Below are 27,246 nucleotides of genomic sequence, written 5' to 3'. Positions count from 1 at the left end.
AGTCTGCAGCTGAGCCCAAAGAACTAGAGAGCCCTCCTTCCTCATTTTGTTGAGCACAGAAAAAAAAAAGGGGAAAAAAAAGGAAAAAAAAGGAAAAAAAAAACGAAAAAAAAGGAAAAAAAAGAAAAGAGAAAAGAGAAAAGAGAAAAGAGAAAAGAGAAAAGAGAAAAGAGAAAAGAGAAAAGAGAAAAGAGAAAAGAGAAAAGAGAAAAGAGAAAAGAGAAAAGAGAAAAGAGAAAAGAGAAAAGAGAAAAGAGAAAAGAGAAAAGAGAAAAGAGAAAAAAAAAAGAAAAAAAGAGCAGATTTTTCCAGCAGTTCAGATTTTCTAAATTATCATGGAGTACACTGCTAACCCAGCGTGCTTCTAAAAATCATGCCTTAAAATCCCCCGCAGAGAAAAGAATTCGTAAGGATTTTTCCATCTTAGCTTTGGGAGATAATCCTGACTATGTATTTCAAGGATTTAAACAAATCATTCCTCAGAGGCTTGCCCTCCCCTTCTTTATTTTTCAGTAGGAGGGAAGGAGGCTGAAGATGTGGCTGGACGTGTTATTTACATGTTTTATTACAGTCCTGAAGGAGACAAACCAAAAAGACCACCAAAATTTAGCAAGTATGCACGGCATGGACCACTTCAGACTCGGGCACGTACATTCAGTCCTCACTGGAATCAGAAGTGACAAAATAACTTGAGGCATCTGACTACTTCTCACGACGTACAAGACACCCCTCAAAACATACAAATAAGCGGGGAAAAGCCTCAGTTGCTGACCTAAGCCTCCAATTCTCTTCATGTCTACGTGAACCTACTCAAACTCTCAACCCTCTACCCAAGGTAATAAGTATGATGCCGCACATACAAGACACCACTTACCAAGGAGCTGCTCTTCTTCCTTATCTCCTAAATAAAAGAACTTTATATGAAACAAGGATACCAATGGCCATCTTCTCTCTGCCCTGGCAAACCAGGCAAGCTGATGTTCCTCCATACCAACGCTCTAAATATATATATATATAGTTCAGAACGTGCAGCAAGCATAGTCTGGTAACTGATAGATTCTTTAATTTAACTTTTGGTTTTTTAGAAGTCACCTACGTCCAATTTAACAACAATAAGGGATTACTGGGTTCACCACTCAGAGGCTGTCTGAAGCTGTGTCCCCAGAGTCTGTAGAGCAGTGACTGCCAAAGGAAAGATCGGGCTTCTGATGTCAAGACTGCAAAAACCCACAAATAGATCCTCCATCATAAACTTATGTCCTGGGTTGAGAGACACAGGACTAACTTTTCTTCTAATGCTGGGGAAAAGTGCACTTGTAGAAGACTCTAGTGTCTGAATTTGTGAAAATATTTACTTTATAGCCAGCCAGGCTCTCTGGGATTCAAGGTTTTAGTGTTTTCGAGCCTTGCCAGGTGCAGGGACGAGGAGGAGCAAGACCTGGGCATTTGACCCAGGCTGGCCAACAGGGTTATTTCATACCAGGAACGTCACATCCAATATAAATTAGAAAAGTTTGCTGCGGAGCTGGCTCTCTCCCTGATGGTGGCGGGTCCAGACAATTCCTTGCCCCGGTGCCAGAGCCCTGGGCCCTTCCCTTCCTCCTGAAGTCATTGCGCTCCCAGTGTCTGATACTTGCTATCCACTGCTGGAGCGCACGGCTTCCTGCTGATAGAGATGGCTGAGTGTAATTTCTGAATATCTTATATCAGTATCGGGATTAATACTGGTTCTTTAGTATTATTGTTAATTATTTAGTCTTAGTCTATTAAATCTATTTATACTTCAACCCTTGTGTTCCTTTGTGTTCCCCGATTCCCCTTTCCGGGTGGGGAGGGGTCATCAGGCGATAGAATAATTGTCTAACAGCAATAGATTGTTATGGGTTCTCTCAAACCATAACACTTAATAACTAGACACCTTTCTAGCAGCTGGACTCCTTCCTCTAATGTCACTGGAACACACCACAGCAGCTAAGCATATTGTTCCATCTTTTCACCTAGAGCTTAGTCCACAGCTAATCTGGGGACCCATCCCTGATTTCCCCAAAACAGCCTCCCCTTGATCTCCCCTCCTCTGTGCAGTTACTTCCCCTCTTCCTATTTTTCAAAACTTGATCCTCCGCTTTTTACGCGGTCTTAAATGCGGCACTGGTGATTCTTTTCACCTCCGGGGTCCTCTGGAGCCATGTACGGACGAACAAACACAGAGGTTTTCCCCCTCACACCTGGCATTAGCAAAACTGCATCTGGAAAAATACCCGCTAAACAACAGATGACTTCCAAGGTGACCGGCTGCCTCCTTAGCTTTGGATGGACCCAGCGTCCACACGTTCTGCTAAGCTCCGTTATCTCCGACGCACTTCGTTCCTATCCTACACAAAACTCATTAAACTGCAGGTAACAAGAGTTGGCCATGGAGCGTTTTGTTTGAACCCCCGCCACAGCTCTCCGTGAAGAGGGCTCGCAATAGCACGTAGTCGTGCCAAAAAGGAAAACAAAACTAAAAGTTACTCTTCCTTTTAAACAGTTATTCCTACTGGCTACGCCTGGACTACAGGTGGAGACCTGCCAAAATTCAGCCCCGTGGTGCACAGCGCTAGCTAGTGAATTCCCAAGGTAAAGGAGGGGGTGTGTTGAATTACAGTATCTTGGGTTGACCAGGTGTTTTTACATCTTAAGACCCTACTGTGAATAGAAAAAAAAAATAGCTTTGCAGTTTGGAGGGGACATTAAGTGAGGTCCATGACACATAAAATTATGAGGGAAGGAAGAAGACAGCTCCAATAGAGCTATTTGAGTTAGTGCCAAGTACGAAAGCGTGGAGGCAGATCTGAGCCAAGAAAGTGCTGGGTACTACCGCAATCCTGCCTGCATTTCTTTTCCCAGAGTGTAGACAGTATCTTTGGACACCGTCTTAGTCCTCTCTTTGGAAAACAAGTCTATCGAGTGGCAGCATAAGCAAAAGACAGCAGAGGTATATTAAAGGAGCACAGCATCTAGTTTTGGTGCATTTAAATAGATTGGACAGCATCCTTTTATTTCTGTATGTTCCCAAAACTCCATTTCCCCAACATGAGTAAGAAAGAGCAGAAGAAAAACTAGTTTCTGTTTTAAATACATCAATAATACCTGTTTTCTCTTGAAGAGAAAAATCTTCCAATTGTCCTCTAAAACCACCTTTTTCTTCCTGACTCCTAACACATTATACAAACACAAAGTTAAGATACCAGAGCTTTGTTCCATTCCAACCAGTAACAGAGGATGGCAAGCAGAGAGCTCCCCAGCAAGGTACCTGCTGAAAGAACTGCTTTCTCTAATGAAGCATGGCAATGGGATCCAACCTCTGGAGATCCAGCAGCAGATTGAACACCTTAGACCCCGACCTACCCATTTTTCATGGATTATGATGGAATTGTCGGAGTTGGAAGGGACCTCTAGAGATCATCCAGTCCAACTCCCCTGCCAAAGCAGGGTTGCCCAGAGCACATCACTCAGGACGGCATCCAGGCGGGTCTTGAAGATCTCCAGAGAAGGGGAATCCACACCCTCCCTGGGCAGCCTCTTCCAGGGCTCTGGCACCCTCACCGGAAAGAAGTTCTTCCTCATGTTTGAGTGGAACTTCCCATGTTCCAGCTTGTGCCCGTTGCCCCTCGTCCTGTCACTGGGAACCACTGAAAGGAGTCCGGCTCCATCATCCTTCAACCCACCCTTTAGATACTTGTAAGCATTAATTAGGTCTCCCCTCAGCCTTCTCTTCTCCAGGCTAAAGAGCCCCAGCTCTCTCAGCCTTTCCTCATCAGGAAGATGCTCCAATCCCTCCATCATCGCAACTCATACAAATGACTATGCTCCATCTGCCCTGGGAGGAAGAACCCAAGAATCTAATCCAGCCAGAGGACTGCAAACCAGTTGTTACAGGGAACATTATTGGGTTACAAAACAAAACAAAAAAAACCACCCCTATGGAGCTCACAACTGCCAAAAACCAGTCTCCAGAAGATTTTTCCAGGAGGTTTGGATTAACAGATAAAATTAGAACAGTACCATTTGGTGCAGTAGGTGGTGACCAGACACCGAAGTATTTTGGCAGATATTCCCGCAGTTCCAGAAGAATGCTGTCGCAACAGTCGGAGTCATAAACCTGAAATAAATTAGGGAGGGGTGGAGAGATCATCAGTTTAAAACATTCATTTTATACTTCTGATTGTCCCATATTTGTCATTTCTTACAGTCTTTGTTTTCATGTGTTTTAAGATTTCTACTTTACATTTGAAAAACATACAAGATGAAGATGATAATTATCACAGTCCGACAGGAGTGAATGGTATCCTTCCTTTCAAATTTTAAAGTGGAAAAGATGAATCAACTCTAACTAAGAATAATGTATGGCTTAACTTAAATCTAAACTGTAACTGTTAGCATTGAAGCCTATTTAGCAAAACGGGTGTTCTCCCATCCTGGATCCAAGACGGTATAGGATTACTACACTTCATGGTATAGCTTTTAAGTTACATCAGGTAAAGTATACAAGCTCAGACTGGCTAGTGTTTCCTCATTTCCTCCAAAGCTACTCGTCCTGTAACTACACCACACAGACAACATACAAGTCAAATCTATTTCTTTTCATTCTCTTCAATGCTTTCAACATTTTTTTCAACTTCCCTAAGAAAACCAAGAACATTTTGGGAACAGCAGCCGGCTTGTATTCCTGAAGGAGTAATTCTTTGCAGAGTTAAAACCCAGCCTTGGATACTATCTGCTACGGAATCGCATGACTGTCACCAGTCTGCCGCAATGTTGTTAAAAAGGGTTTCAAAACCATTCCCTCGACCAGATTCCCCCCATCCCGCCCCAAGATCTAGCTACAAACATCGGAGATCCGGCGTAGCTGAGCGTGCTCTGGCAGACTGAAAGATCTCCATCCACACAAGCAGAGGTCACGACGATTATTATTGCCTTTAGGAACCATCTCATCCCAATCCCCTTGCAGCTCTCCTGGTTCTGATGCTCTCAGACCCGTGTCCTGTCCCTCAGCCCCGCAGCAATACCCACGGAGGCTGCGTAGGAGTGACCAGGACAAGGGACCGGTGCTGCTTTCGTGTCAGCGGGCAGAGCACGGGACCGCTCTCGCAGCCCGCTGCAAAGTCGGAAGCGATGCAAAAAATTATTGAAGGTGTTAAGAGAGCTCTGCAGAGTTGGCTCAGCCCATTGCTTCACATTGAACCACCGTGGGGTCATATCTTGCGATAGAAACTACAAATACATGCCTTTAGCATTGTAATATTAACACGTTTAGGGAGGAAAAGAATCCCAGACCTGAAGCCCAGCTACTATTCTAGAGCATCAAGGCGAGCCTCGGCTACGATCACCGATGCCGTGTAACTCTAGACAGAGCCTCGTGCAGCAGCAGAATGTTAAAATTAGTCAGTGTGGGTTTGTGCTAAATTTAGGTTTCATCGCAGAAACCTCAAACTGGGCAAACTCAAATCACCAGTGTGCTTCAAACACACGGCGCTGCTCCACAGCCCTTCAGGCACATCCGTGCCGGGGCTCTCCCGGGCTCATACCGGCCGCTATTCCGACACCGTCACTGGGCAGTGACCCAAAAGGCGATACAACCAAATCCACACTGACTTTATGCTAGAGCATTTAATTTGGCCCATTCCTTTAACCAGCCCATAGCATTAACCCCATTTTAAAGATCCTAAGGAGGGGGGCTAAATCCCCAGAGCTCAAACCACACAAGCATGTGCACAGCACGAGGCACAACACAGAGGTACGCCTACCGCCGCACCCTCTACCACCGCTGTTGCTATCTTAAGCACACAAGAGTTGCTGGGTGTGTGTCTTACGAGTCACGCTGTCACATCACAGGGCACTGATCTCTTCCCACACGTCCTGCTTTTGACAAGCTGGCACCCCCTCCGAGGGCTACAGGTAATCATACGCCTAGATGTATTTTTCCTCCACGTTAACACAAGCCGGGACGCCGATATCCTCCTGCTCTAAGACAGAAAACCTTGCTTGTCCCTGGGATCAGCGGCCATCGTGTATTTTTACCTACGCAACGCTTCTTTGCTGAGCCTCAGATGTTGCCAGCAGAAGACACTGGTTTCCTTAGAAGCCTGCAGTGTAGTTTGACCTCGCTAGCTTAAGGAAAGAAATAAAAAAAAAAAAAAAAAAAAATTACAGGTGGGAGAGAAGAGAGAGTGAAAAATTAGCCCCATGCAGGTGCTGAGGCACAGATCCATCCCCTGCTGCCTTTTTAAGAGCTGGCTGTTCCCCACCGTACAGACGGCTGCTTCTGGGTCAGGACTCCAAGCACGGACCGGTGGAATCGCTTCACGCTGTGGGTACTTTCAGACAAGCAGCACAAACCCCAATTTTTGCTTGCTGTGGTAGTTTATTATCACAGCACCTCATAGCCAAGGCGGGGAATAGCATCACAACCAGCACAAATTCTCAACCAGCACAAATTCTCTTTTCCAAGGTGAATTTCAGCAGATCTGAGAGGTAGGGATCATCATACGCGGTATCACAGCCTTTCCATGGCAGCGAGTATATGTATTTAGGGCAAGACAAAGAGGAGAGAGATGGAAGCAAAAAGCGCAGCAGACAAGAAATAGAAACACTGAACGCAACTGAAAAGACAGGCAAACATAATAAGAACTTGTTTGCTTAATTTATTGGCAAAAAAAAAAGTACTCCGAGAAAGTGGCATGTCAGGAGACCACTTCCATTTTTTAAAACAAGACAGTACTCTTGCTTTAACTTGCTTTTTAATTATCAACGTTAGGGTCCAGTACTAAACACTTAACAAGTAACTTTGAGTATGCTCCCGTGTATTTCAAATGGTAGGATACAATAAAGATGTTCAGATAATTTATAATGGGGTATAATAGCCCAAAGTCCAGGGCAAACGGAGAAAAGAGCTCCAGGAGTCTTATCTTCCAAGTAGTCTATCCTTTAATACACTGATATAAGACATTTTAAATGGAGACAAAACTCACAGTAATGCATTGTTCAGTATCATTACCTCAGCCTAACAGAACTAAGTGCATTATTTCTGTCCCTCAAGAGTTATCTTGCTCCCAGAAACAGTAATAAACTCCCCTCCTAAGTTTGACGTAATATATACAAAGCACTTTATTTGACCTTAATACAGACCTCAATCTCAGCCTGTAATGTATTTGCATGTCAAACAAGAATAAGCACTCAGTTAATAAAGATCAGAGGAAGTCATTTGTTGTGGGCAAAGCAACAGAATCGGACATTTCAGGCATTATGCTCGTTAGAGAGGGGCCTCGTAAACAGCACCCACGCCATGGACACTTCTCCTTTCATACAACCTGGTAGCCAGCTACACATTTAAATGTCATTCAGAACGCCGAATATAAACACATATATGACAATACCATCCCTAAAATTACACAGGAAGTAATGCCCCAGAAGGTACTGCTACCGATATTGCTGGAAAACGCAAGGAAGAGACAGGTTATCCCTTACCCCAGAGCAACCTTCAGAAAGAAACCATTCTATTTTTACTTATATCAGCAATATTTCAATTTCATTTCAAGCAGCTGCGCTTTTTTGTTTTGTTTTGTTTTAATGCAAGAACCGGTCCATTTCTCCAGCATCCACTGACAAATTTAAGTTATTTCTGCTTTACTGGTAACTGTCCATAACGTTTTCATCCAACAAATCAAGAACTGCAAAACAATTCAGTGCCAGCTCAGCCAGGAGAGGTATCCATTCTACGTATCACAGGCTACGTTCTTCCAATAGCACAAACTGGAGACAGAAAATGTAATAACTGTTGGGCTTAAAAGCAAGTAAACAGGATGCTGACATTTGGAGGGCTCACAACAAGACCATTACAAATTACAGCAACTAAGTCATAGGAAGAATATGCCCCAGATACGGCCTGTGGAAGCTCAGATAGTCTAATAGACACCATGAAGTCATAATTTCCAGCTACTCAGGACTTTTTTAATACCGAGGCAAATTTACCATCCCTTAGTTTTTAATCCAAAGTACACTCTGTTTGTTTTGGTAAGTCTGATCCAAACAGATTCATCTGTTTTTTAATGCAAACAGGGGCTGCTTGGGAGAACGGGAAAGTTTTTTTCCTCGTTTAAAGCAGCGTGACATTCGGATATTTTTTTTTTGTTGTTGTTTTCTTAAGACTAGCTAATCACATAAACGAGAGAGGGAGGGCAAAACAAATGTTCAGATTTCAACAGGAATCTAGTTCTGGCAGTACAGACTCATCTTCAATTGTCCCGATGAAAAAATACCGCTTTGAGAGAAACGTGGTCTGAAGAGAACCTTCTAAAGCACACAAGAGTTGATTTAAAAGAACATACATTTTAAATTTGCATTTATTTTAAAGCCATTTGAGTAGGAAACTTTAAATGCCAGGGTAGGCACATCAGTCTGACGCAAGCCTAAAGGGACAGTGGCACTATGGCTTGCAGAGCCTCAGGATATACAGCCAGCTGCCAGTATCAGGCAGAGAATTTCCAACGTGGATTTTGGGGGGTTCTTGAGGGGTGCAGAGCAGTTAATAAATCATGTGCTCAAATTAGCAAATGCAAGATTTACAGATGATAGTGCAACCTTAATTCTGCCTGCTAATGTCTGTGCATTATATTACAGACTTTAATTACCCGAGCGCACACAGCCTTTCCCTCCGGACTCCTGCATCACCCAGTTACACCAGGCAATCACAAAGGCCAACAAAAATTGAGGTTGAAACAGCAGCTGTGAATTTAGCAACTAAGAACTTAGATAGCCCTTGCTTCTTTCTCAAAGTAGTACCATCCTGTTTTGACTTTTGAGCGTCTGCAGTATTTGTTTCCACAAGCACGACTGGAATTGAGCCAGCCCTGTTTATATTCCAAATGTCTGATATGAGAGTAATTCCAGAAGTTAAATATTTGTGAATGCTGTTATGCTACATGCTATTACGCTGCGTTGCTTATTTTACTATCCAACACATAGCAGTACTATACATGAGATCGTCATCGTTACTCTCACAGAAGATACCTACTGAAAGACCCAAAAAAGCTTAAAACAAATCAGGATATACTCCCACAACGTGATCACATAAATGGATTTTCAAATAAGAATGGTGCACACTTGTGACGATCGTATCCTTCTTCCAGGAGCCAGGGAAAAGAACAACATCACAGCAAGGAGTTAGGCATCTTGCCTTCTAAAAAATGAAGGCTGTGGAAATAACCTTCAAAAAATGTCCCAAAGAGATATTTATTTGGTGATGTTTATCAAACCAATCATTCTCCAACAACCCAAAAAAACCAGCAGGCCTTATTTTATCCACTTCCACAAGTTTTATATAGTCAAATTTAGGCTCACCCTAGCAAGATTCACAGCCTCAGGCACGGAATCATCTTTACAAGAGGCAAAGCGAATCCTGGGCAACTACAGATTAACAGCAAAGCAAGTTTAAATTATTTACGTTACCCACACACCCCTCTGTACAATTGCTGCAAGCCACCCGGCTGAGCACGGAGCAGGGCACTGGGCATCGGGGCCTTCTTGGTCAAAATTGCAAAATGAGAGACCACGTTTCGTCACAAATCTCTTGCCACAGAACTGAGCTTCCTCTTGCCCTTCAGCCTCTCCTCGGTTCACAACTTGCTAGCAGCACCGTCAGATGTTAACAGCTTTAACTGCTGAAGAGTTGAAGTCTGATGAACTTGAGAGCACTTTGAAGTCAAAAATAATTCTCTTTTCAGGATGTGCAACAAAGCCTGATCCCTCAGGCACCACAATCCCATTCATCTCTTTTTTTTTTTTTCCCCCAAAACCCCAACAAGCTCTTAAAGAAGATCCCCAGGAAAAAATGTAGGTGATTATATTTCATTAACAGCTCAGACACCTGTTAAGCAGCCTCCTAAAGTAGGTTATGAGACTCTTTGGTGAATATAGTCCTAAAGTACATGGTGAATTGCACATCAAGGTCTCTACTTCAGAACCTACATTCCTTTGGTCCAAGTTATATCAATTTGCACGTACGACAGACTGGAGCGGAGTTCACACTAGGTACCCTCCACTAGAGGCCAAAATAAAGAGAACATAGCCTAAAAAGAGTGGTTAAGACATATTACCATTGGTCATCTGGTAAAGAAGTTTCAGTTTTAACACACCGAATACTTCTTCCCCCGTTCTTACTTACTCTTCCTCCTCAGTTTGACGCCACTCACCATTCACCCAACAGAGCTGTAGCAACCCTGTCCTGACATTACCCGCTTGCAAAACACTCAAGCTACCAGCGGACGGAGAAATCCAGCAAATTTCAAGGCAAAAAGTCAAGTCGCTTTGCCAATTCACACCTCCCTTGAAGAAGGACGGTACAACCGGTTTTGTCATCTACCTGGACAGCTCTTGTGCCAAAAGACAGCTCTGCAGTGCTGCGACATGAAACTGTTTAGCATTTTAAGGCAAGACACAGACCTGGTCAGAAACCACCACCTTGACACATCCAAACCCTCACGGGCACAAAAGCAGGTTGAACAAAGACAGCAACTGAAGTATTTTCATACAAGCTTTCTGCTCCAAGACTTTTTTTTTTTTTTTTTTTTTTTTAAGCAACTCCAACTATTTAAGAGTTCAAGCTTAAGGTATCACTGGAATTACTGAAAGAAAAGTAAAATGGTAGACCAGCAGGACAAAAGGGGAAAATAAGCCAATATTGCTGTCCCACTTTGGGAGAACTTTAATAAGCGTTACCCTTTGTTTCTGGAAAGCTATCTGATCACAGCTGAAGATTCAAGCTAGGGACTGAGAGAGACCAAGGGGTGGGAGGAACCCTGAAGCAGTTATACTCAGATAGGTAACATTTAATTTTACATTTCTAAGTGGAGGCAAGTCCCGACAGACAGAAGTTAGGTTTGGTTTTCTCCCAATACTGCAAGAGACAGCCCTCACACAGAATTTCCTGCAGCGTTACCCTAAAGATGCAGTTTCATGGTAGTTTAAGTCAATCCAAGCCAGGGCTACCACAGTCCCACACACGTTTTCATCCCATCCCCTGCAGCAACGTCAGCATCCAGCTGGTCCTACAGCCTGCTGAGCACCTTGAGCTGGCTCACCACCCAAGTGACTGGCCAAGGCCCTCTGCTTAAACTGCTCTTTCAGTACATCTATCATCAATACCTCTGAAATGCTTAAAACAACGTTTTTTACCATCCTTTAAAAAAACTGTTTGTGTTCCCCTTAATTTTGACAATTTCATTCATCTAAATTATTTGCATTTTACCAGCAACTATGTATTTTACCACCTCCTAGTACACCTTACCCCTTCTTCCACAATATTCAGCCCCCACCTGCAGCCACTTGTCAAAACTGATCATTTCACGGGCTAGCCTGCAAGCATTACATCAGATTTATAGTCTCCTTTTCCACACCAAAAGCTCCTCTGCCAGCAACAGGCTCTACTTTGCGATGAGAACACTCGCCAAGGAGGAGGGAGCTAGTAATACTCTTTTTATTTTATTATTTTTACTATTTTTTTTGTAACGGACAGCGAAGAATGGCACCTACTAACAGGAATTTTAGTTGATGGCTTACGATTCTGGGAAAGTATGCAACAGCTCCTTCCACAACAACTAAAAATAACAGCCCAAAAGCTGTTCTGATGTTTTCGACGCAAGAGGGGTTATCAGTAGTCAGAGAAGATACACTAACATCAAAACAGTTGTTTTGTGATAACTAGTAATATTCTTCTGTTTGCTTTGAACAACTCCTTGGAGTCCCACTTACATATAATCTATGGAAAACCTGCGAGCAGCCCCCCTGCTCACCATTGCCAAGAAAGGAGAGGAGCGGCGCTAACTTGTGCTAGAACACAGGGAGGGGGCGCAAAACAAAAAAGAAGAACAGTAATAACAATCCTAAGAAACCTTAGGAAGCTTTCAATCATTGTCTGTTCCAGTAAGACAGGAAAAAAAATTAAAGTCTGGTTAAGTGGATTCTGTTACACTCAGGCATGGTGAGGCAAGTCATTTGATCTGCTTCATCTTCAATAAGATTTATATATATAATAATATATGTATGTGTGTGTGCATATATATATAAAACACACACTTAGAAAAATAAATGCTCAAAGACTGAAAAAAAAAATAATTGCTACCAAATTGCTCCCTAAGTATTGGATATTACGGGAATTTTAACAAGGATGTTACACACACAGTGGGATATTTGACATGATACTTTATGGACTTTTTAATTTACTTATGGTTAACCCAGTACCTGCATGACCAAGAACACACCAAAACATTACATTATTTTCCACCATATGCACCAGTGATTCACATATCTTTCCACACATACAGAGGCCTGGCTTTATGCAATATTCTTATACTACAAACCTTTTAACCTTTTTTTTTTTTTCTTCTTCCAATCTGGAGCTGGAATTCTTATTTTCAGAGACTGAATTTCTTTTTCCTTTTTTCTTCCTTTTCTTTCAAGGAGGCAAGCTACACTTTCCCCAATCTCACACTGGCAGCCCACCAACCATATCTTATTTTTAAATAAACTTAGAATGCACAGAGTGCAGTATTTTCTGTAGAACACCAACACACCTTCAGTAAGCTTATCCATAGTCTGAAACATTCATAACTAAACTGATGTTTAAACAACATTTGATCTAGTCTGAAAAAGTCAGTGCTTGCATGACCTTCTAGCACAGCAAGAGCACTGTACTGTAACTTAATCCCATTCAACGTGCTATGGATATGCACACTCAAAACTATGCGTTTTTGCTCTACTTTCAGCCATATCTACTCTTGGGAAGGAACTTTCCTCAAAATCAGGTTGAAAAGAGAACTAGATTATTATTTTTTACTGCTTACTTACGTAACACGGACTGTAGGCTACTCAGTCCGTTACCAACTCCACCCAGTAGTTCCCCGATAGCATCAAACTGCAATAATGGCTTTTTACTGTCTCCTTTTATGAGGTTTTCTTAGATTTATTAAAGCAGGCTGTAGTTTATTCTGTAGCACGCAAGGAGCAGAGGGAACAGATTCTCACCAGACCCTTCTAGGTTAAGCTTCGGCTGCGTGGTGCGTCCCTTTCAAACTTGTTTTTTGCTGCAGAGTGCAAGAATCACAAAAATCTGCCGTACTTTCTAAGTCTCACTGTCCTGGTACAGCAGTCATTTCATAGCCATCTGAAGTACAAAACTCATTGAGTGTTTGTAGGACAGTAGTAGGAACTCAGCAGATTCTTAAGCCTACACTTCATCCTTTGTCTCTCTTAGACGACTGCTAATGTGAAAAAGATCGGAATACAAGCCGCCAGTATTTCAATTTGGTCAAAAAGATGTTTTTTTTTTTTTCTCATTAGCTGAGGAGTACTGCGTGTCCTTCCTTTTATTACAATACTTCTGTCCAAGCTCATGGTTTGAAGCATAAGAGCGTGAGGCAAGTTTACATGCTGGTTTGGTGCTTAATTTTGCTTATTTCCCCAGGAAAACAGAATCGCTCCCGGAGAGCTGCTCAGCAGGAGGAACAGCGCCAAGGGCAGAAATGGACTGTATCGGAACGTGCTCACTGTGTTTGCGAACAGGTAATTTGTATACTTCAGTACCGATACTTCTTCTGGAGACGCAGCAGATCCGGATGTACCGGAACAAGACGGGGCCAAAGGTAACTTTTCAGGATATTGAGCTACAGCCATGAATGCAGGAGCGATGAAAGGTTTGGGCAAGGCATTGCGCCCCCAGAATAAGAGGTTAAGAGAACGCTACATCCTATTTCTCCAATCTTTGTCCATACAAGACTGAAAATGAGAACCTTAGCTGGAGGCTTGATGGCGGGATAGGGATATTTTAGTAGACGACAGCAGCACGATGGCCATCATCAACTCCTTTTTCAGTCAATGATAAGCATCTAAATCAAGACTATAAAACCAGTTAACTGAGTTTACAGAAGAGGGTAGTTCATCCTGAAGCAAGACACGCTTCGCTTCCCCGATTCCCTTCCTTCCCCGTCACCAGCAGAGAACAGTTTACAGAACACAGGCTGCCTTATCGTGATCTGCGCTATATGGGCTGAGCCTTATGAGTCAGTTCTTGCAACTCTACGCAAAAGCTTCCAGGCCAAAACACATCTTTCAGCCTGCCAGCTTGATTTCATGCCACGGAGGAGGAGGGAAGTCATCAGAAGTCTTCTGCACTGCCTGAAGCTGCTTGAATGCTAATTAAAATTAGACAATGCAAAAAAAAGCAGCAAGCGTCAGGCAGCAATGAAAAGCCACAGCACCGAAGTAGCAGCAGGTTATTGAGAATGAAATAAATAAAACAGTAAGGAGAAAATTATTGGTAATGGTCCAAAGGGGCATATTTACTGCTCGATTTTTCTCAGTAACCACAGAAGCACAAGGAACTATGCCTTCAAGAGTATCAACGTCATTGGGTCTTCACTAACACGTCACCCTCTGGTCACAAACTCAGAGACTGTAACCAGAGAGACCGCAGAAGCTGCACAAATGATATTAATTCTGCCTTACTTCAAGTTGAAAAATGGGTTAGTAAGTTCTTCAGGGGAAACAAAACAGAAAGACAGGTCGTTCTCCCGTTGAAAGCTGCAGTATAATGCATCCAGCGAAAGTTCAGAACAACAATTGTGCGGGCAACCATGAAGCCATGACTTCCTAGCTTTCAAGTGCCTGACTCTCACCTAACTAATGTAAATCTCTTTTACATGCTGGAGCTATTTGTGTCTCTTACATCCTGGCTTTGTTTTCAGGACATGTAACAAGAGTGAAAAACAATTTCTATTATCTACAGTGGTAACAGCTTCCTTGCATTCATATTATTATGTCAGCAGGGCTTGAACCCTGAACTTTCAGACTACTGCTACAGCAGTTAACGGAGACATCGTTAACTGGCGATGGGTGGGAGATCTGTTATCCAGAAAGGCCAGATGACTAGCCCGATTATCTGTTCCCAATGCTACGTGGGGTGAATCGGCTCCCTCGGTTCCCAAGCGCAGGGGTAGAGGTAGAAGGTGGCCAGAGCCGAGTTGCCAAGGGGAGAACCTCGACCGCCTCTTCATTCCAACTCCCCAAACCACCCTTGCCCTTTGGGACAAGGGTACCTGAGAATTAGGGTACAACTTGCATCGCAACAGCCTTGGAAACCCTGGAGTATTGCGGGTAAATTATTTGGAGCCATGACTTGGCAACATCAGCAGAACCAGCTATGACAATTCTGACACGCAGCCACTAGCAAACAGGAAAAAAGGAATAAAACCAAAGGCAAGCGCTAGCAGTTGTCCGTGCTGCAAGAGCTTTCTCAGGACCATTTTCGGCAGACAGGATGAGGGGGGAAGGTGCACTGCTCACATCCCAAGTATCACGCAGTCACCGAAGGAGAACAGAAGGCAGGCAATTCAAATAAAATTCTACAGGAACATTTATTGATCTGTTAAGCGTAAAATCGCAGTTTATTAGCTACTGCATTAGCAACATTTAAAACCTCAGTATGCCATGCTCAGAACAGGTACAGACAGCAAGAGAAGTTTACAGCCCCACCGAGGGAATGCCAGACATCAGAAGTGACAGAGCTGCCATTTCAAAATAGCCCAGTGACTTTCATTCTGTTGAACATCAGAAACGCTCCACCTCTTAAACGCACAGCTTGTAGGAAACTGCACTCGTGAGGGTAACCTCAACAACTGTAAATTCTCCTCTACTCAGTCTCAAATATTTGCAGCCCAAGCTCTATTTTTTTTTGTGCCCACAAAAGCAGCTGCCCTATTTAAAGCCTGACATTCCAGCTTCCTCTGCCTCTTCGGGGCACCAACAGGACACCGGTTTCTGCAATGCTACATATTCTTGATGTGACAAATCATGAAAAACCCTGCAGAGGAAGAGAGAGTCACGCTAGCATGCAGTACTCCTGGGTACAGCCTGGCACGTTTGAGACAAGTACCCAGCTAAGCAGGGAGGTTTTACCTCATACAGTGACTACACCAACCTTTGCAAAGGATGCTTTTCTCACAGTTCCCAACTCACCTGCCAGAAGAGATCGCCGCAGGAGGGCCGATAGGCTTCTTCCCTTCCCTCTCCCAACGCTGCTGAATTAAATCAGACTGTTTCAGCACGCATAAAGGCATCCTGCCATAAAGCAGGCTGAAGTCAAACACTAAAACACACCGGGTAGTAGCCTGTTTTTATGGATTTCTTAGCATGCAGCCTATTATAAATACATACTGCCTTTTACCAATTTACTCTCTTTAATGGAAATGGGTCACTACTACGTAATATATTATACTACATTTTCAAACAAAACTATTTGCCTGTTTCCAGATCTCTGTATACTGCTCCCTCCTGAAACTCCTTTAAAAGCCGTCCTTTAGAGTGCCTCCGCCTACACGTTCTCACCGAGTATTTCCATTAGATGGAAACAACTGATCATCAGTGTAGATAGTCCTTAAAAAAACCACATCCCTTCAATTTTTTTTTCATTCTCTTGCTGCTCATACCTATTGAAAACAAAGTATTTTGTAGCTATTGGAGGTTAAAAAACTCTGTTTTTTTTTTCTTTTTACCCAGGTAAGGGTACCAGAAGACATGGTAAAACACTCTGTAGTTATGCAGCCAATGTTTGTAAGAAGTTCATGGCCCCAGATACTGGAAGGGAGTTTGCAGGAACAAAATTAAAATGTTATTATTTTGATTTATTATTTTTGAATCTGATACTCAGATTTACAGAGCTCAATAGAAAAAGGTCACTACCACTGGAAAGTCACACCCCAGTGATAGTTTAAGCAATATATAGTAAGTTATTAACAATGACAACAAACAGTGCATTGTTCTACTACATTTTATCATAGAAGGCATTCATGATAATCTTGTCATGCTCTATTTTTCCCCTCCCTCATAACACAGAGTTACAGCAAGCCATTTCCCCATCAGTAGAGAATGACACATACCGCTGTAGCAGAGATAAAAGTTTGGTTTACTTAGTGAAATAATCTTTTAAGAAGGAAGACCTGTATTTGGACAGTGGGCTGCTTTGTTTTTTTTTTTTAACTGGTAAACTGAAAATACACCGTCAGGAAAACAGAACGGTAACCTCATGGCAATCTGAGTAGGAATTACTTGAGAGGTTTTCCAGTTTTCCACTTTGACAGAGACCTGTGAAATTCTTGAAAACTTCCCAGTTGCCACCCACTCCTGAGCAGATTTCAGATCACTATTAGAATTTTGCACTAGAGCATCTTGCCCGAGTTTGCATTCCAAAATGGAAGCCCATTTTGTTTGGGCTCTACCAGTCAGCACTCAGCTTCCTGCTCAACAGAAAATAACCCACCAATAAGCCGGGGAAAAAACTTCTGGTGATTCACTGATGCAGCCTGTGGCCCTCTGTCATGTTCACATACCCAGCAGAAGGCAAATCCAGCAGTTTCAAAAGAGATGACATGTCTTTTCCAGATAGAAGATAGTATCTACCCAATATCACACTGACATCAAGTTAAATATATCAGGATAATATTCAAACTTGTCTCATTATCTTCTATCATGACACGTTCCCTATAACCTTCAGCTCACAAGCACTCAGATCGCGTGCTGAAATACTGCTTCCTGGTCACTGCTGCTTATTGGAAGACACTTCTGCCTCAGATTTGCAATAGCTGCTGAGATTTGTTTTACCCATAAGTGAAAAACCCCCACTTGTTTCTGGCCCAGGAACTGGGGTACTAATCTTAATTCAGGCCAGGGTACGGTAGCATGCAAAGAAAGCAATAACTGATTTATCGCTACAGACAAAACAAGCACATATGAAAAAATAGGTGCAGAATAGTACAAAAAAAGAAAAAGAAAAAAGGTCATGATTAATCCACATATACTAGCGGGTAACTTTCTGGTTTCATCTTATAAACCCATTTGCTGTCTAGTCCTGGCAAAGTGACAGTCTGGGATTCATCAGTTTTATTTCACTTGTTTCATTTCTGCACGGTTTCTCACCATCTCCTGTACCTGACTACCTTGTAAACAACCCCTTGTCTCAAGGAGTGGTAAAATTCTCCTTCCTCCATTCTCAGGAGGCTCATTAGCCTAGTTCAAGGTGATGATGTCTCTTCGATTATAGACCACAAGATGCTCTGAGCTCCATCACCAAAACCAGGGCAGTCTTGCTGTTGTTCCCACTGCTTGTAAGTTTAACCACTAAAGCTGACAGAAGACTGGAAAAACCAACAAGGAAGTTTTGCCGTCTTTTAAATAAGTCAAAGCAGCTCATTGATGTCCAAAAAATACCAGCACAGCACAAGGTAAATGGCAAGAACGGGAAGAAAGGCCTTTCCCTCCTGGCAGCAATGAGCTATTGTATGAGCTCAAGCTGTACGTGAAACTGTACCTTACACTGAACCTCACAATCCGCGGTAATCCTCATCTTGTAACAACCATATGTAGTGCTTAGGTGTCTATATCCTGCATCACGTGGTTCTCGCCTGAGAGCAAACATGATAGTAGTTAATCATTGAGAAGCAACAAATCCCCAAGACCTTTCTCCTGTACTTTCACCTACGCGACGTACATGCATTTCCTCTCCTTCCCTTCTCCCACAAAAAGCCATTCCAGTCCATGCACAACTAATTGTGTACACACCTTTCCCTTTCTCCATTATTTTTCAAGAACTGAACAACCCCTTTCCCAAATGGCTTGTTAAAAAAAAAATTCAGTGTCAGAAGCGACCCGGCAAGGCCCTGGAAGACATAACCGGAGCTAACTTTGCAAGTTATCGGCATTGAGACCTGACTTCTCCCATTGCGACAGGGCAGAGTAACAAGGGCACTGATATGGACCTCTTCTTCTCGAAGATTTTGCCCAGGGCTTGTCACGTAAATCTACGCAATAGGCCAAGTGCCTGTGCTGTGAACAGTTAACGTCTAAGCTTAACCCCTGGCTTCAGACAGTGACAGCACGTTACTGTCCTGTCCGTCCCTCAGGATTTCACGGAAGAGTAAGCAGCCTGGCACTCAAAGGAATTCTGTTCAAGCTTTCTCCTTCTACTGAAGAGTTACTGCTCAGGCTGGACTGCATCTTTCTTAACCTCATGTAAAGAGCAGTCACTGAGAAACCTCAGAAAAATATTTACATTTAGATTTAACTGGCTCCTGCTGAGCTCCTACTAACTGTTTTGTCTAGCAGTCCCATCATGAGAATTATCGAGTAATGCTACTATGCAAACACATTGTTCTCTTACAGCACGTCGCTTAGTCTGTTGTGATGTGGGACATTTCCACAAAAGACATAAATTCTTTTGGTAACTTAAATTAATACCCTTCGGGGCACAGGAGGGAGGGAGGAGGGGAAGAAAACCAAACCAAACACAACAAAAAGAGGGTCTCAAGACTCCTCTCTCATCCTGCATGAAGACTTCTACAGTTTCTTGTACCTAATAAGCCATGAAAAGGGATGACAGATCAAGCCGATAGAGAAAAAACACACGACAGACTGTCACGGGCAGTTAACGTTGGTAAGGGAAAGGGGCTCTAAAAACAGTCTACCCTCCTAAGACAACAACAAGCAACAGCTTTCCTGTTTTGTGTTATTAAAGTTACTGATAAGCAAACTGAAGATCAGCGATAGGAAAAACACAACAAACCAAAGTTAAAAACAACTGGAGAGTTCCACTTTTTTATTGACTTTTTAAAGGTGCTGAGTTTTAATACAACGAATATTTTTAATGCAGTGAACAGATCAATACTTCTCGCACTAACCCAGACTAGACGGAGGTGTAAGACGTGCTAAATCCCATTTCTGGGACACTTAGCAACATGAGGAAGATGGGATCAAACGTACCACCACCCTTTACTCATAGATGGAGACAACACAAGGCTTTTCAATAACATCTTAGATGCTGTGAATACCCCGCTGCCCCATGAGCAAGTAAGTAAATAAGTGAACAAATAAGTAAGCTTAAATCCTGAGTGAACTATGTCTGGCATAGGGACAGACATTCAGAGAGGAGAAAGCTCTCGACAGCACACAGGTGCCACAGCAGGACTGTCAGTGACCTACCATTCAGGTGTTTCGGTTGCACCAAAAAGGACGTACTTCTACCATCACACACACCATTCCACCCGCAGCAAGGCAGCTCCCTCCACGCTGCCCGGCCCTCACCTTGTTGTAGAACTCCTGCTCCCTGGGACCGCGAGGTGGTGGCTGCAACTGCTTCAGGACAGTCCCATCTGGATGCTGCAGTATACCTAGAAGAGAAGCGTTTCCTTCAGGGCTCAGTTTTAAGAGATAAAGCTTTTTTTTTTTCCTTTCTAAACTGGCAGCTCCTACACAAACCCCTGAGAAGAGGTTGGTTTGGTTGCATTCCTCTTTTTCTAGCCATCAGATGATTTGCTGGGTCTAGTTCTGCTCAAGGACAACACAGTTCTGGGATTTGACATTAGAAGTTCTACCCCAAAAAAACCCCTCCATTCAACTATGGAAGATTACATAGACGCTCCCTTTTTAAATAACTGATGTTATTTTTCCAACAATGCCAAAAAGTTAAAGCAGTTAGTACCAAGTTTAATGCATTTCTCACTAATTAAAACAGACATACATATCCTGTGAACTTATTTCTATAGTAGAGGCATAGAAAGAACACTTTTATATTACTAGAAGTAGCACCCCTATAGCACTCCATGCTAATCAGGTGCTACTATTTGTATCACCCATAATCATAACACAGTAAAGAGTTTCACCTCAGCCAGGCAACCACCTTCATCATGCCTGCACCAAAAAAAGAAATAATATATGCTCCCGAAACAGCCTTAATGACTTCCCAGTCAGCAGATTGCTGAGTAGCTGCATGAGAAATGCAACCGAGTATCTGAGGGCACTCAAGAGGTGGATATGGGCAAAAATGGAGAAAAACAACTGCATCCCTGTGAAATGCACTCTAAATTTCAAGATCATCAGTTGCAAGAGAAAAAGAAAAACCCACTTCTGGCAAAGAAATTTTCTCCTAGGGTTTATTCGTGGTTTTTCAGATAGTAATTTATTTTGTTTAGAAGTGAAGCAAAAATGTCAACTGTATCCAAAACAGGTTCCATCTTCAGATTACCCCTTGAGGAAACATGGTAAAACGAGCCAAGAGCTCGGAGTCCCAAAAAGAGTTTGGAGTTGTAACAGCAACTGCGTTTTCACCTTTTAGAAAGCATTATCTCTGAAGGGGCTTTGTTGTGCAGTCTTGGAAACTAAACAAAATCTTTAGAGCCTGAGATACTCACTTTAAAACCACCACCAGACTTCGAAAAGCTCTTTCATTAGTTGGCTGTGCCAATGAGCAAAGAGGGGGGTTTAAAAATGCGCATGGAACACCCCTGGAGTCAAGCTGCTTGCTAAAGGCTGGATTTGGTATACCTTCCAGAACTAGAAAAATACTGCCACACAACCAGGGGCAGACTACCACAACATCTACAAGACACAACAGGTCCTCACCACCCCTTTTTACAACTTAGCAAAGAGCACAAAATACCTGAATGGCACCTGTTCTGAATGTGTATCGCTACCAAGCACAACATTAAAAAAAAACCCAAAAACAAACCCAAAGGTTTTTATAACACATACTCCTCAAAATCTGCATGTTGGCTTTGATGATGGCCAGCAGTGTGTCCAGGTGGCCAAGAAGGCCAACAGCATCCTGGCCTGTCTCAGGAACAGCGTGGGGAGGAGGACTCAGGAGGTGATGGCCCCCCTGTACTGGGCACTGGTGAGGCCCCACCTCGAGGGCTGTGTCCAGTTTTGGGCCCCTTCCCACAAAAAAGACATTGAGGGGCTGGATCGGGTCCAGAGAAGGGCAACGGAGCTGGTGAGGGGTCTGGAGAACAAGTCTCCTGAGGAGAGGCTGAGGGAGCTGGGGGTGTTCAGCCTGGAGAAAAGGAGGCTGAGGGGAGACCTTCCCGCTCTCTCCAACTCCCTGAGAGGAGGGTGTAGCCAGGGGGGGTCGGTCTCTGCTCCCAAGTCCCAGGCGATGGGACAAGAGGAAATGGCCTCAAGTTGCGCCAGGGGAGGTTCCGATTGGATATTGGGAAAAATGTTGACAGGGAAAGGGTTCTTAAGCCTTGGAATGGGCTGCCCAGGGAAGGGGTTGAGGCCCCATCCCTGGAGGGATTTAAAAGCCGGGTTGACCTAGTGCTTAGAGACATGGTTTAGTGATGGTTTTTATGAGAGTTAGGTTGATGGTTGGACTAGATGATCTGAAAGGTCCCTTCCAACCTGGACAATTCTATGATGATTCTACGCTATTACTTGAAGAGTTTAACATAACCTGATATTGTCTAAAGTTCCCTCATCCTCTAGATTTCTTGACAGACTAGAGCACCTCCTCTGTACCTGTGACTGGGGCAGGCCTGGAAACCAAAGAGATTGACATTTCAACACTCACCACAAAGATGAAAACTCCATAACCTTCCATCTGATCTACAACAACCACCAGAGATACCATCGCCTGCAGATCATGCTAAACTATGGATGTCGGTCATGGTTTTGTCCTGGGGTTCCTGAGGCTTTTCAGCACAGACAGGGAGTAGTATTGTTTTAATGTAGGAATAAGCAATTTAACATTTCTGAAGAAGCAGCAGAACCATACCAGAATTAAAATTCTGAACTATCTCACAGACATTTCTCTACGTCTCTGCATGCAAAGCTTGTCAGCATTCTGAAATTCAAACCTACTGCAAAAATAACAAATGCAGATGTATGCGCTCTGCTAAACAAAAATTATCGCATCCAATCCACACGCTTCACTGAACTACAGACAAAACCTGTTCCACGCAAACATCCTGAACATCTACTTTAGAAGAGATCCTCTGTCCTCTGAAGGTATCTAATAAGGACTGACCGGTACATATGCGCCACCTTAACCCGTGCATCGGGAAAACAGCAGCCAGAGTGAGAAGTTTTGCGATTTGCACGACCGAGCGTGTCACGCTGAAAGAGAACGGCTCCTTTAGCTACAGGATTCACCAGTGGCTTGGGGACCTCCAGCGCTTTGCAGGCACGGGCACCAAACCACACTCTATAAGGTGGCATATCCCATCAGCTCCTGTGGAATAAAGCCACAAACTGAGGTGGTCATCTTACTTACTGCACATGATTTACGCTGCTCCGGGGGGAGCACTACTGAACAGTCACAGGGAACAAAGGGAAAATGGGAAGGTTTTTCAGGAACCCTACGGCAAAGAAATTTTAAGGCATACTTTAACAAAAAAAAAACCAAAACCCAACAGTTAAAAAATACTTTGAATACCTTCATGTCCTCTGCATGTTTGTATGTGGGGACAGAAGGGAAGTTGAACACAGGGAACAGAGGTGATATGCTGGAGGAAGCTGGGCAGAACAAGGCAGGCTCTGAGCCTGAATCGGTAAACAGCTCAGATACTAACACCAGCTGAGCACAACCTTCAAGGTACCTTTGCCATATTGTATGCATAGCAACAGAGGTATCCCGACAAAAAGGCGTACTAGTTTTATAGATGTAAGCTTTTAAAATGCTAGAAGTTCGATGGGGTAGAAAAAGGCAGAACAGAAAATAGCAGGAAGGGTGACTACTGTAGGAAAAGGCAGAAAAGGCAATGGAGAAGGTAGAAGACATGCTGGTCTCCTCGCACATGCTTAATTAAAGTTCTCACAGATTCTGGCACACAGATTGTCTGTGATATTCCTTACCAGTGCTATTAGCAACTACATATATCCAAACATCTGGCCACTAGCTTCACAACAAAGACACCATGGGGAGCAGCACTGCAGAATTATACATGACCCTGTATCTTTAGCATCTCCACTGCCTGCACTCCTACATACAACATCTGTAAAGAAATAAAACGAGAAGATTCAGTTACAGAAAAACGAGAGAGCTGTGACTGCCAGAGCAGCTTTGGTCTTCACTTAAATGTAAAACTCAGTTTCTAAGATGAGATCATCAACCGTGGTGGTAACTCTGCAGGAAAATCGTGGTCTTGCTCATGAGATGTCGTGGAGCCAGCTTTACCTAATCCGTTTGAGCTGCACCCACAATACGAACGGTGTGTCACCTGGGTTGTCTTGATCCAACTGCGATAAAATTGACATGCCAAAGGTGAGGCTCTCCCCGAAGTGAGCCTTTTTTGCCTGATCCCACCCTGTACTATGATAGATGAACAACGAGGCAGACCTCCAGCTCCAAGGATCCAACGTACCTCCCTCGACATTTTATTGCACCGGTTGCAGCAGGAGCAAGGGACAAGAATTGCTTTGCTGTGGAGATTATCAGCGGCACGACATGCCACAGACGCAGGCTGTAGATAAGACGAACTCAGAGTGCCATTAGCGCTGTAATTCCACTCACCGAGGGTGGAAGGGGTTATGAAGTTCAGCCCTTGGCCCATTCGGCAGAGGCAGTTCCTACCGACGGGGTTCAACGGCGCTATGACAGCAGGTACTTGTTATAGCTACTCTCAAAGGGCACGCTAGGAGCTGAATGGACATATATACCTTACATTTGGCTGAGAGGCAGGAGTTACACCAAATGTGAGGGCCCGGAAGGGTGAGGAACGCCATTTAGCAACCTTAACTTGGCTGCTGACTCTGGCATCCACCACTGCCTATGTTAAAAGGCACCTTCACCAGAAGGGCCAACACCTCACTCCTCAACCTGGAAATAAAACAGGAGTTTAAAGCTCGTGGAGGCACGCTTCAAAAATGCAGTATCCTTACGGTATTTGTATTATTAGACCCCTTGCAAGCCACTGGGTTGAACATACCCTTACCACCAAATAAACAAGCAACCAAGAGGTTACCCCAGGTTGGTAAATCGCTTACTAACGTTTTCCAGAAGTTTTTGCTTTGAGGGTTCCCTTTAGATAAAGCACAGTTTCAACATATGTTCTCCGAGGGTACCGGCACGTCATTACCTAAATTCCCGTGTCTTTTTTTTTTTTCAAAAAGCTGCCTGTTACAATGCAGCTGAACCGCAGCCTCCCTCTGCCCGTTAAACACCCCGTCCCGATGCCCCGTCACCCTCTATGAAAACCACCAAAACCTCAGACTTTCAGCAGCGGCGACACCTCACACCGGCTGAGCTCCTCCAGCCCCGCAGGAGGGCACGGACCCTGCCCGGGGAGGCCACCCGACCCCAGCACGGACCCCGGGGGCGAGAAGGTACCGGTACCTCAGCCGGGGAAGCGGCGGGGGCCCAGCCCTCAGGTGCCATGTCCCCCTCCCGCCACCGGCCAGCGCCTCCCGCCTCTCACCGACACCCCCCCCACCGCCGACACCGGGGCTACCGGCCGCCGCCAGCGGGACGTGAGGAGAATCGAAGCTCAACCCACCCCGCCACAACCGGCTTTAGAGAGGGATAAGCCCCCTCACGGGCGGCCCGGCCCGACGCGCCGTTCCCTTCCCCCCCCCTCCCCGGCCGCCGCGCCGCGCCCCGCCGCCGCTCACCGCCTTTATCCTTGCCGTACATGTGCCCGGCCACCTGGTGCGACAGCGGCACGCAGCCGTTCAGCCCCCGCCGCCGGCCACCCGCCGCCGCCGCCGCGGGGCCCGGGGAGGCGCCGAGCGCCGGCTGGGCCGCCGCGGCCTCCTCCGCCTCGCCGCGCCCGCCGCCCGCGCAGCGCCCGCGCCCGCCCTCGGGGCGTCCCGCCGCGGGCGGCGCCGGCTGCGGGGGCTCCGTGGCCATTTCCCGGGGGTGGCGGCGGCGGGAGGCGAGGGGGCGGCGGGGCACGGCCGCGCTGTGGCGGCGGCGGGCGGGCCTCAGCGGGCGCTGCGTGCCGGGGCGCGGGCGGCGAGGGCCCGCGGCTCCATCACCCCGCGTCCGCACCGCGCCGCGCCGCTGAGGCGGCGACTGGCCCCGGCACCGCCCCGCCCCGGAGGCGGCTCCGCCTCCGCCGCCCGGTACGGCCCGAGGCGGGGAGGGGGCCGCCGGCGCCCAGCCAGGCGCGGTCCCGGGGGTAGGCCGCGCTCGGGGCCCGGTGCCGCGGTGAGGGCGGGGCGGGCAGCGACGGGTCTGCGCGGCCAGCCGCGGAGGCAGCGGGGCCTAGCGCACCCGCGGAACCCGCGCCGCGACCCGCGGAGGGGCCGGGGACACCCGCCCCCCTGGGCATCCCTGCCCCGCTCTCCCGGCCCGGGGCAGCGAGGGGCGTGCGGTGGCGGGCAGGGACCGATCTCCCTTCCGCCGGTCCTCGGTAACCAGAAATATGCCCCAAATCCGCTTCAGTTTTACACCCAACATCCCCAGTTTTGTCCCTTTTCTCCCTAGCGGATCGGAGGGAGGGCGAGCAGGAGCCAAGCCAAGCGTGTCAATAGCTTCGGGGCGGGTAAGGACCTTCAGAGCAGCCTAACACCGAGCCTGGCCCTGCTCTGTGGGCGCTGGCCTTGGGTTTGAGGTGGGGGCGCCCGGCCTGGCCCAAGGTCCAGTCCCTGGGTAAGAAATTAATCTCTAATCCAAATCGTAACCCCCTACAGGTAGAGGACGAGCCCTGCGTTCACCCACAGGACCCCGGAGCCCACCGCCTGGGTAGGAGACTTATCAGCGTTTCTTTCCTTTAGGGCATATTTGTCAGCCTGTAACTAACAGCCTTTTTGCTGTTTCTTTCCTTTATAAAACGAGCGGATCTCTGTGAGTATCAGACCCGCCGCGGTACCCACCAGTATCAAGCTGTGTTTAGCATTAGTAGGATGCGGGAACAGCAAAACAAGAACGGAGAGAGGAACGTGAATTTTAGCAGATAGACGATGTTCCCACAGGGTTTATAAAAGTGGGCTGATGTATATCAGGAATCGGCATTGATGTCATGGCGGGGAGAAACGGTGTGGTGAGCTCAGCTATTACGTGCCCCATCCCATCGCGTGGAGATATGGCAGGTGGTTGGGAGAACTGGATGGCCGTCTGAGGGATTTACTGGGGAAATTAAAGTATCAAACAGGAAGGTCACAGGGAAAATGAGGGCATTGAAAATTGAGAGGAAGGAGCAGAGCATATAAATCTATCATCTGAACTGAGTTTCCTTAGTTCTCTGCTCACAGAACAATTTGATTCGCTCTTTCAATTGGGTAAGATGGCAAAGATAGCGGTAACAACTCAGCAAGATCCTTTCTGAAGTAACAAGGCTGGTCGGAAAAGTTAACATTCCTCCCTCACAATATCCTCTTCTCATCATTCATCACTGGACAGCCCTAAAAATTAGGAGTCAGATGGTTGCAAGCGTGAGCTCCTCTCTTCAG

General features: G+C 45.3%; 1 protein-coding gene across 1 annotated transcript in view; it reads right to left on the bottom strand.

The window, feature by feature from the left end:
- IPMK (inositol polyphosphate multikinase) overlaps positions 1–25,702 on the bottom strand; it is a 44,770-nt gene extending 19,068 nt beyond the window's left edge. The window contains exons 1-3 of the mRNA XM_074154854.1: positions 25,465–25,702; positions 20,164–20,249; positions 4,045–4,141 (exon numbers count right to left, since the gene is read on the bottom strand). Of these exons, the coding sequence (XP_074010955.1) occupies positions 4,045–4,141; positions 20,164–20,249; positions 25,465–25,702 (421 nt within the window). The remainder of the gene's footprint in view (positions 1–4,044; positions 4,142–20,163; positions 20,250–25,464) is intronic.
- Between the last annotated feature and the right edge of the window lie 1,544 nt (positions 25,703–27,246).

Source organism: Numenius arquata, chromosome 10 (genome assembly GCF_964106895.1).
Source record: "Numenius arquata chromosome 10, bNumArq3.hap1.1, whole genome shotgun sequence".
In the NCBI taxonomy this organism is placed as follows: domain Eukaryota; kingdom Metazoa; phylum Chordata; class Aves; order Charadriiformes; family Scolopacidae; genus Numenius; species Numenius arquata.
The sequence above is the reverse complement of the archived record's forward strand: the minus strand, read 5'-3'. Positions and strand labels throughout refer to the sequence as shown.